Source organism: Lingula anatina, chromosome 2 (genome assembly GCF_051362555.1).
Source record: "Lingula anatina isolate TDL-2025a chromosome 2, LinAna3.0, whole genome shotgun sequence".
NCBI classification, from domain to species: Eukaryota; Metazoa; Brachiopoda; class Lingulata; order Lingulida; family Lingulidae; genus Lingula; species Lingula anatina.
In genome coordinates this window covers 28,778,355-28,789,885 of record NC_141768.1, presented here as the reverse complement: position 1 = coordinate 28,789,885, position 11,531 = coordinate 28,778,355, and the positions used below count along the sequence as shown (strand labels likewise).

Genomic DNA, 11,531 nt, shown 5'->3' with positions numbered 1-11,531 from the left:
TCGAGTAGGTGAAGCGTGGAAATGGTATCTTAATGCAAGAAACCTGGGATGTAATTATTTTAGGCCTCCGTGTTCATGTGAAATTCGTTTGTAATCTGGCGCCTCTTTTGCTCTTGATAATTTGATAAACGAAGCATAAATAATAATATCAAAAAACTACTTTAATATTTTATCACGAGGTCAAGAATACGCGACCCTTTTGTTCCAACGCAAAATGAAGAGTTCAGACCTCAACCCGAAAATTATTCCAAAGTCATTGTAGAGTTCCTTCAAAATGCACCATATTGTCACATATTTGAGTTCATCCTAGATGTGGGGGAAGAGAAAGAGATGGGATAAACCACTGGTTTGTTGTCTTGTTAGCAGAATTGCTGATATGCAGCTTTTTTTCTTGCGTGCGATTCCTTGATCACGGTGCATACATTCGTTAAACTCGTTTCTGTTTTTACCATTGGATTATAAAACTTATGAAATTAAGCAATGGTGCAACTTGTCTTATTTGTAAAAAAAAAAAAAATATTCTGAATCACGCTCTCGATGAACATGAGTAATTTTATTTGTATTCCGCAGCATTAGTACTTTTTATTTCCTTTTATTCTTTTCCTTATTTTTATTACCATACCTTTATAACTCAAACCATTGGATAATCAAAAATATTTATTTGTGGTTAAATTATAATTGTGTTTCTTTCGGAGTTGTTTTATCCACTGTTTTCAACGCCACATATCCAAGCTTTGTAAACAATAGCATGCAAGTAGTTTTTATTTCCTCTTCCCTTTACGTGATGAACATTAGTAAAGGTGATCCACCTTTCATATCAAAGAGGGCCTTTTAACAGAGGTTGCTCATTAACTTGACCATGTCACAGATACTGTTTAACAACAATGGAAACTTTGTATTCTAGTCACTACACTCCATAAAATTATACCTTGTTCCGACAGTATAGATATAGAAAAATGATTTTTTTCGTTGTTTATTTTGATTTGTTTGCATTTTTTAAATATCAAATACAATAGGTTGTCCATTGAAGGAACACGTCTACATAAACTGCTTCCTCATTTCCTTATTAGAGTTCTGACATCTATTAATCATTGAGCTCGTGATCACGAGCATGAAATATAGAAATCAAAGGCGAGAGTCCATCAAATAGCAAGTTAAATAAATTGTCTTGAAAACCGTTTGGTCCTTTAAAGCAATAAGAGAACATGATTAATTCCGACGGAATTAATGAAAAAAGTATTGACTGCTTATTGAAAATAGCAAGGTTCTGAACTTGGTTTAAGAAAGTCTCAACAAATTCTGAATAAGAAGAATGTACAGAGAGTGATGTCTTAATTTCCACCCCATTTTGCCATCTTATTGTTCACAGGCCATTTGCTAAATTGCTCGGATTCCATGTATTTTTTAATAGCAGGTAGAGCCTGAAATAAATAAATTGAAAAAAAAATGATGTTATTATTTTAATATCTATTGAATTTAATGACAAAATCATGGGATTGTCACGTGTACATTCAACTTGAACTCGCCTTCAGAATTTATATCAAGTAGTGTTATGAAATAATTATAGCTACACCAAGACAAAGCATGAAAGTGAAATTGCAGTTTTTAATAAGGCCTACCTCAAATCTGTCGAGGAAATCCCTCATGTTCTTGTAATCGTCAAGACATGTAGGTTCAAACAGTCGGTGTTGGTCCAACAGTTCATACATGATGAAGTCCACAAATGTTAACTGCAATAGATCGTGAAAAAAAAACAATATTCATATCAATACATTAATTATTCAAAAGTATCGTCTACTCTGCTTCATGAGGTACACAGATGTAAAACATACGCTTTTTATTTATTTATTTATTTTTTTGCTTTGACTCAATTCTCTTCTCAATTACCACCTATATGACACACGTATTCGTAAGATCATAGCTATTGTATTAAAAGGTGCTTGTATTAAAAAATGAATAAAAACATGCTACCCGAGCAATGTATAACAAACACGCAACAGACGTAAAATAAATAAATACAAATACCAAATTATAAGACAAATACATCAAGCACTGCACTTATATGGCACGCAATACTCACGTTTTTTCCGGCAAACCATGGATTTTCACCCAAGAAGTCTGACAATAGCTTCAGCGTAGCTGGAAGAGACTTCAGGTATTCTGGTCGCAGAGTTTCCTGAAACATTATACGGTTCAGACAGAAAAATATTTTTGCCCAATTTACTAATCAAAAATCATTGCATAAATTATATAAGTCTGTTAAATATGATTTTTATATCGTTTAGGCTGACAGTTTTAACAGGGTTTATTTACACTTACGTAGTCCGGACTGTAGCATAATCTGACGAAACCATTTCTGAAATCCATCGACTGGTTCTCCATAATGTCGCACTTCACCATTTCGTCTTCCGTCGTACCACCTTTATTGTGTATCAAAAACATGGGTATTGATGAATAATTTGAAAGTCGGCATAATCTTTTTTTAGATAATAACCAAACAATTTCTACACTGTATCGTGAAGTCATGTGAATAAAGAAAAGTGTGCAGCTATTGCTGTTTTCTTTCCTATATTGCCTATTGATGATTCAGGGAGAAATAAAGAATAAAATATCGAGGTGCTTTAACTATGAACATATGGCGAATTTGCATTTTTCTGTCTCATAGATGATAGTACATAATAATTTGATCCCCGATAATAGGCTATTTAATTGTAAACTAGTCATCTGTCAATTGCCACAAAATGATATTGTCAGCAATTGGGTATTAATAAAAAGGGACAGATATGTAGCAAGGTTGAAAAGGTAAGTTTGGATGAAAGCTCTTCACCTACCAAAATGCTCTTTTAATACAGCCTAATAATTTATGACCATATTATCATCATTATTCTTTTTAATTGTATTTGTTTATTTCAAATGTGATAGATAACCGTCGCAATATTAAACAAAAACTTAGCCACAAACAGTTAGATATTCGTACTTTAGTGTTATTCCTAAACTGATTTGAAAGTGTACACTCACAAAGGTTATGTTTTCGTGCAATCGATCTCATAATGGCATTGCTCTGGACTATCTTAGTGTCTCCGTCTTTAAAGTATGGGAGCTGGAATCATAAGAAAAGCAGAATAAAAAAGAGAAAGCCCATGGCCCATACAACGAATAAACTTATATTGAAAATTGTATATGGATTCCAAATAATCTTTGTTTATGTGCAATGGTAGCGGAAAAGAAAAATGTCGACAAATAGTGAATATATAATACATGTATAGTATGACGACAGAAAATCTTCTTAACATTTAAGATGATTGGTAGGTTGACAAGAAACAGATTAAGGCAACCATGCTGATAGTGGTTAGATTAATCGTTAAGATTTTAATCGTTGGTCTGACGTAGTGAATTAACGCTCTGAAAGTTAATGCATTATTGATTTCATTAGGCACGTGTACAGTATCATGTGACTAGTGATTAGACGCTTCCTAACGCGCATTTTATCCTGTTCAACGTTCGATAAGCTAAATATGATATAGTTTAATCTTTTAATATCACCATGTATGATAATATGTTGATATTTCATAGTAATCATTTTAGCTTATCGAAAGTTGGAAAGGATAAAACGCGCGATAGGCAGCGTCCAATCACATGAAACGCGTGCTTGCAAATATAAATAATACATTAACTTTCTGACCGTTAGTGGGCACTATCAGATCTACCATAATAATCTTAATCATCATTTTGTATATTCAGATCAGACATGCAAAACAATGATAAACACTGTTAGATATCATTGTTAGTACAGTAGTACTGTGCTCTGTAGACCAGTAGAGATATGCCATTAATTCCATTCAAAAATTCTTGCTGGATACAGTAGAGAATAGTGTACAAAATTAGCCATATCTGTTAATATTTAGTGAGAAATCAATCTGTGGCCCTGATACAGGGTACACTGATGGCAAATTCTGCTTCTTAAACATCCATACCCTTGTTTCTGTCGTATCATCATTAAAAGCAACATAACTGAGCAAAAGTCAAAACTCGCCATGACAAAATAATATTTTGTTTCGATGCACTAGTAGATTAAGATAAGTATGACAGTATAAGACAAGGTAACTGGACTTGAATGTACTATGTATCATCATTTCAGTGGTCACAATGATGTAAGGTAATTTTGTTCCAACGTAGACTAAGACCCCATTCCCAGAGATTAGATCGATCCAACTAGATCGACCTAACTCCCTGGGGGTTCACGCTAAATAGCTGTCAGCCGAGCGGGCACGAAAGTTAATTACCCCCTTACAGTAGTTGGCGGGACGGACATTTAAGCCGGATTATCTGACCGTAATCTAGTGAGACTCCCCACGGGGATAGATCGATCTAAAATCTATGGGAATGCGCCCTAATACATGTCACATGGATGACAGTCTAAGCATAAAACAACTGGACATGCGAGGTACATTTATAGCATTATAATTGAGAAAGAGGCCATGAGTCACAATGATGCAAGATTATTTTTCCGACATATACAACGTATTAACGAAATGCATGACAGTCTAAGCATAAAACAACTGGACATTAATACGATTATAACGGACAAAAAAGTCGAATGTCATAATGACGTCGGATCGTTTTGTTACGACGTAAATTATTAGCTTGCAGGAAGTTTACGACATAAAATAACTGGACGTACAAGCTACATTAATGCCATTATAATTGAAAAAAAGGCAAATGTCACAATGAAGTAAGACCATTTTCTGGACAATAACTGGACAAGTTAGTTACTTTAAAAGCATTATAAGGATTCACAATGAGGTGAGATCACTTGATTCTCACCTTTTACCGGGTTAATAATATGACAGCCAAAGACAAAAAAATTGGAAATGAGAGCTTAAATGTCATAAAGGAACTTACCAAATTTACCGAACACATCAACTAGAAATATCTGAGATGCATTTTTAAATTATTAAAAAAAATTATTACTACATACATTCGGAAAAGGAAGTCCCAGTGAAAACTTCTCATTATTCCAGGAATCTTTGTTGAAGTCAGGTGCTGTGAAAGAAAAATAAAAGCATAAAAAAACTTAAGTCTCAGAAATATTAAAACAGAAGCATGCCTGCTATCAGAGATATGATATAGAAATACACCTTTGCTTCATTTACAGACGTTGGCTGAAAACGTCTTTCTTTTTATTGCATGCTTAGTCCATAACGGAAGATGAGAAGAAATAACAGGGGCAGTACACCGCATTCCGTATTGCAGCCTCGGTTTTGCAATATTTGCCTGAACATGAACTGGATCGCAACAGAACATCTAACTGACCATGTACAGAAGGTATATAAATTTTACCTGGTCCGGTCTCGTAGCGTTTGTCTTCAAATTCTTGCCCTACATAATTTAGCAACAGTCTGGCAGGCTGTGCTAGCTGAAAGAACACAGAGCGACAAACTACCTCTAGTTGTTTGTATCATTGTGCAATTGTGCATGCAAAGTGCAAAATATTAATGAGGTTGTTAATTAATTCTATAAATACATAAGAAAATAGATATGGTTTTAGAGTTTTACCAATGAGGTAGATGGGGCGGGGGGGGGGGGGTACACAGGAAATACACGGGGGGATACAGTTCATTATTTTCTCTTTGCCAAGTACAATTATATAATGTAACCTCTGTGCGAATTGTTATGAATGAATTGAATAAATAATGACAGAATTATCAAAGAAATGCATGCCAGCTTGAAGAAATGAAGTAGAAGGTAGGGGATTAACAAATATAAAATAAGAAACAGAATGCACTGGCGGTGCGCTGGGGAGAGGTAGGTCTGTTGAATATGCCGATGTGTTTGAGAAGAAATTCTGAACAACGGAGCCTCTCCTTCTGTATATCTATCTAACGCAATGCAGAAGACCAGGGGTATGTAAAGGCGTACGTAATATCGCGGATGAGAGAGAGAGAGAGGGGGGGTATAAGAGAGAGAAAAAATGACGACAGATGAGTATTTGGTATGTGTGCCTCTGATAACACAAGCAATACAATACTGCAAATTGTATTTCCCTGTCTGGGCGGACATGGGAAGTTCCGAACCTTGTAAACATGTACTCATTTGTACATATTTAAGCTGAGTACTCATGGTAACAGTGATTTATGAAGTTTATAGTTTGGCTCTAAAACATCAAGAGCTAGAAGTTTTGGTATTTGACTCACTCTATTACACGTATTTAAAGTGAAATAATATAGTAGTGCTCACCCACCCCTCGAATCTTCCAGTATCCAAGCACGGCAGGCATGTCGGAATTATTTCCCCCTCCAGACCAGTCTAGACAGTAACCAATGTAATGGGATGGTTGCCTTATAAACGACAGGGAATGAGGAGGAAAATGCCATGTCACCGTTTATCAATACTGTGTACAATCGGTCATATCGAAATATTGTTTATCACAAATCCGTATTATGTAATCATATCTATCCATTAATTCATTGTCTAAAATGCTTGAGTTACTGTGTCATGTTGTCAACTTCCGTTTTACATTTGAGTGATAATCTAAAAGCTTTGGAACTTTGGGGTTTTAAGGACCTATCGTCGTTATTTTAGTTCCCTGATTCTACATTTTAATACATTTTGTGGGCATGTATATGTGATGGTTACCCATCGACCCCTCAGTATAAGCATTATCATCAAGTTTTATGGTCTTTAAAATAACCCACTTATGACACGTAAGCTATGTAATACGTAGGTTAATATTCTAGAATAATATTCTGTTAATGATTTTTTGCCTTTTTTATCATCAACAATCTCCTTCACCTTTAAGGTACACAAAAGAGGATTTTGGCACCAAAATTCATTAACGAATTATCCCGGGGTAAAAGGCATCTTCCCTGCATTTACCATCTTTTTCATTTTCTTTACACGCATCAGTTTGAAAGCTCTGCAGGAACATCACTTCTGGTATATCAGAAAATGTATTTTTCTGGTATTTGAGTGTGTACAAGTTTTTAAGATAACATTTAATTTGGTCTTTTAGTTTGCATGCCAGTCTGCATGTTTTGACTTAAAAGAGAAGAGGAAGTAAAAACAAGTTGGCAAAAATCCTGTAACCCTGTAACGTGACCCGAATGTTCCGTGTCAAGACCGCCGTGCTCATATTATTTGCTGTTTCTTTTCACAATGTATCCTGTTCAAAGCCTCCAGTCCTTAGCACTTTTGGGCACTACAACCACATCTGATTAATTACTTGTCCAACATGTCTACTTATATTCCCTCAATTAATTTATCTCCGACACTCTGTTTAACACTTGTAGCCAGTTTTTGCAAAACAACAATGATGGCCTTCGGTAAGAACTAAAGAAAAAACGTGTAAGCCAGAATTTGTTTAATAAAACTCAAACATTTGACTACCCAAGATAACGATCGTAGGCGTTTCCAAGGAGTACAGGGGTCACGTGTCACTTCAATCAGCAACCTTTGTTGCGTGCAGACATGTCGGAAAAGGAAAAAATCTTCCACCTCTGTGCGAGTTTGTACCAATCCTGTGCCTTGATCTACCTCTCAAACCGATTACCATTTAAAAAGAGACAAGATTATTTTTACCTAAATGTACATAAAGTCTTGAACTTATCAAATGACAAGTAATTATTTTTTATCTTTTTAAGAGATAAATGTTGTAAATCTGTATCGCCAAAAATTATCTAATTCACTGCTTCCTGGCGAACTTCGTCAACTGTCTTGACATTTTTGAATCGCGTGCAACCTAAAAGTCAGCGCTCGAGGTGATGTCAGAGTTAAAAACGCACCCTTGAGCATGGGTCAAAGACTCATAAGTTTCGACATATATGTATAGTTAAAGAGTTATGACGAGTATCAGAAAAGAAGGGCCAAATGTTGGTTAGTCGGAGAAAATCCAGTACCGTTTACCCTAAGAAAATTCGGGAGCATATTTTACGTTGGTCAGCTTCAAATCAGGCGTACTAATAAACGTGACGAACTGATATCGACACCGCGTTCATCATCATGTATGTACATGTATATATGTCAAGGACAATCTCAAAAATGGATTGAAACGTAACTACATTTTGCAGGCCTTTCTGGAACTTTTCTAGTACATGTAATGCGTGTAGTAAAGTCCTCTTTATTACGTCATCTATTTTAGTGACAAAATGTCACGAACATGTGAAAAGGTAAAATATATATACATTTTGGAAAAGATTCAAAATTAAGGAGCTATCATGTAGATCATCCAACGACAACAAAGCAACAAGTAGGGCAAAGCACCTTCTCGGGGCGTCCTGATGAGACTATACAGCCACGGAAAATCTTATTGCCAGTACTCTACCTGTTGTGTAATCAGCATCGTCAGCAACCTCTCTCTAAGGTAACTACAACCAGCCACAACCTGGTTTTCCGTGAAAGGTAGTCTAACGTTAAGTAGATCACATAAAAAATTCTTTTGACTCAACAAATGAAGATCTGCCACTTAGAAAGGACCCGTCAACTTTATTTCTGCCAGTTGATTCATTGTTGGCATATCTGTTTTTCTGATGAATTGATCGGTTTCCTTCTTCACTGTTTGGATGGCGGACTCGTTTAATATCATGTTCATTTGAGTTTTGCTGAAGACTGTTTGATGGTTACTGTCGTTACCTATGGTGTCAAACAAATCTGGTGGTTCTGCAGGAAATTGCGAGTACACAAATGATCCCACATGCATGAGCTCAATATGGCCGTTGCTTTCTGTTTTAAGATGCCATCCCCCCCCCTTTCCTCTCCCTTTATCGTGCCTGGCCAACACATTTTTTCTTTGAGTAGGAAGTTGAGCAACTGAACTGGTCTGTTTTGTAACCCTTAGGGCACTGTTTGGATGCTCTTTACTGGGTTGTAAGAAGACAAGAAGCCCAGGAAACTGTTGGACAAGCTGACACAGGGTCTTGTTGAGGAACCATCGAGATACATTAACAAACAAGTCAGTTCCTCAGGGTCAGAAGTAAACGAGTTCTGTATTGAAATTATCTTTTGAATAACAATGCATTCTATATCAATGCACACCTTAAATGGGACATTAGCTTTTCATCATGTATTGGCGATAAGTCGTCAAATGTACAATTGAGTGGATTCCTTGGGAAAATTCCAGTGGAAAGTAATCCGTCTTATATTGGCCTATCACTGGACCAGATTCAGTTTAGAAATCTGTGTTAACTTTTTTCCAACTTAAATGTGAAAAAGCGCTCCTTTATTGGGCCCCGTATCTCGAAAGCATCGCGCATTGCGACCGTGCGCAAGTCTCAATTCCATAACTCGCCCATAATCGCCCCATATATTACATTGTAGCCTCTATGTGATATAGCTATTCGCAATACGCGATGCTTTTGAGATACGGGGCCCTGGTCTACGTGTACTGTAGCAAAATATATAGGAAGAAGACCAGACTCCATCTGCCAACAAAATCGACAAAAATGAAAAAGCCGACCATGACAATTGTATGGAAAACTGCCTAAGGGGATAGCAATTGTGGAAAGTCGATCATCAAAATTCCGACGTGATTCAATAAAAAAAAGTCCTTTTAGTTATTCAGGTTCATTGTTCTCTGATGATGGTGCTTCTCACTAATAAGTTAACCGAGACAGGCTTTAAAAATTCACTTCATATTTTATTTCCGTAGCTCTCTGCCCTCTCCATCACATCACTTTTGTACCATAGCTTAATAACATTTAAATTACCTTTCAAAATTAAACTTCCCTATCTGTTTTTTTCTATCTGTTACAGGTATGCGTAACATGCAACCTGCCATGAGACCACATTTGAATATATTAAAAATATTGAAATGCGCGGCCTCTACGGCGAAACCGAGCACAGAAGAGTTGATGGTTTTGTTGTGGGATCTGGAAGGTGTTGCACTCCCGTGAGAAAGTATATCCCAAGCTGGAGAATAGAGTGGGTGTTTATTCAAATTATGCATTACAACCAAAAGACAAATATATATACATGTATATATTGAAAACCAGTTACACTGCAAGTTTAAGTAAAACAAGCACAAGTCTCTCGTTAATTCAAGTTCTGGTAGTGTTATTGTGAGTGCATCTTTAGAATTCATAATACTAGTTTCTCAGACCTAATGGCCAAGTAGCATGATGCAGCGTTACCCAGTACTCTGAACTCGCCTGTGTCAAATAATAAAGTCACTTTTAATGCTACTAAAATGACGATAATATGACTAAATAAGATTTAATGACTATGACTGATTGTGACCAACTATGACCGAATGAGAAAGAGACTGACTGAGACGAAAGAAGAAAATATATATGACTAAATGCAAGGGGTGGTCTACTCTCAGTGGTAGCTAGGCGAGCCTTAATATTATGTCCTTCCTTGCATGTGAAGACAGGAATAACACCCAAAATAATGCATCAAGTTCATGACAAGAATAGACTCATAGCTGTTTATCTGACTAAAATTTTGAAGTTGATCAATAAGTTTTTCGTCCGGGACAAGTTTCACATCTGTCGGGACACCCAAGTCATCGCGTTGGAATACTAAGTTAAGTGACTTTGCTTTTTAAATTTTAAAAACACATAACAGTGCTATTTTAGGAGAAGTTTTACCCAAAATTGCACCATAAAACAGCTATGATAATACCATCGCCTGACAGTGGACCAGAGGCGAAATCTATTACTTGAACAGTCAAAAAATGATCAACTTGATTTTATTTGCATTATTAGATATTAGACTTGATAGCCGCCAGATGAAAGACCTCAATGACTAAGATTATAAAGAATACCCCGACACACATAATGGGCTCAGAAGTAAATGACTTTGTAATTGAGGGTGACACGCCATGGCTGCCCAGCCAGCTCAGAAACATCATCCCTTTGACGACAGTTGACATAATTCTCCCGTGCCAAAAAAATTCGATATTTTATTCGCGTTAGGTCAGTGTATAGAAACCTAGTTAGTTAGTTGTTTTGCTGATTAGTTGGCTTACACTTTGTCTTTTATTCCCAAGAATTATAGGCAAATAATGTTCTGAACAATTATCATAGCAAACTAATCATAATACACACACTGGACAATAGAAGTGTCACCCCTTACTGAACCAATACTCTGGGGGAGATAAATGACTGTGGAATGATATGCTCCTGGTATCATTTATTAACATCAAATTTCACAAAATTGACCAACAATACAATTCCATGGTACAACGGTTTTATACTCATTAGTCACATTATAAGTAGACCAAGCATTATACATGTAACTACTCAAGATCTACCAACTTTGATTACTCTGATTCAGGGGGTGACACTTCTATTGTCCATTGTGTGTACATATACAGCATACTGGCGACATTCTGTATAGGTAAAAGAAAACAATGGAAGCCATTCTGTTTAGGTAAAAGAATACAATGGAATACAATGTTACGTACTACGGTGGTACATGTAGACATGTCGCCCAGTAGAATCAGCACGCATTTGTAATATGCAAAATATTCTAAATTTTAGAATATCAAAACATGGTGCAAAACTCTCCATGGAACGGATTTTGACCGCATTTTC

The 11,531-nt window shown here is 36.2% G+C and overlaps 1 protein-coding gene across 1 annotated transcript; it reads right to left on the bottom strand.

The window, feature by feature from the left end:
- Positions 1-671: 671 nt before the first annotated feature.
- On the bottom strand, positions 672-6,277 carry LOC106155480 (glutathione S-transferase Mu 1-like). Its single transcript, XM_013530354.2, has 8 exons — positions 6,242-6,277; positions 5,341-5,416; positions 4,979-5,043; positions 3,019-3,100; positions 2,320-2,420; positions 2,081-2,176; positions 1,620-1,730; positions 672-1,421 (listed from the first exon to the last, which is right to left on the bottom strand). The coding sequence occupies exons 1-8, from the start codon at positions 6,275-6,277 to the stop codon at positions 1,332-1,334; spliced, it is 657 nt and encodes a 218-aa protein (XP_013385808.2). The 3' UTR covers positions 672-1,331.
- Between the last annotated feature and the right edge of the window lie 5,254 nt (positions 6,278-11,531).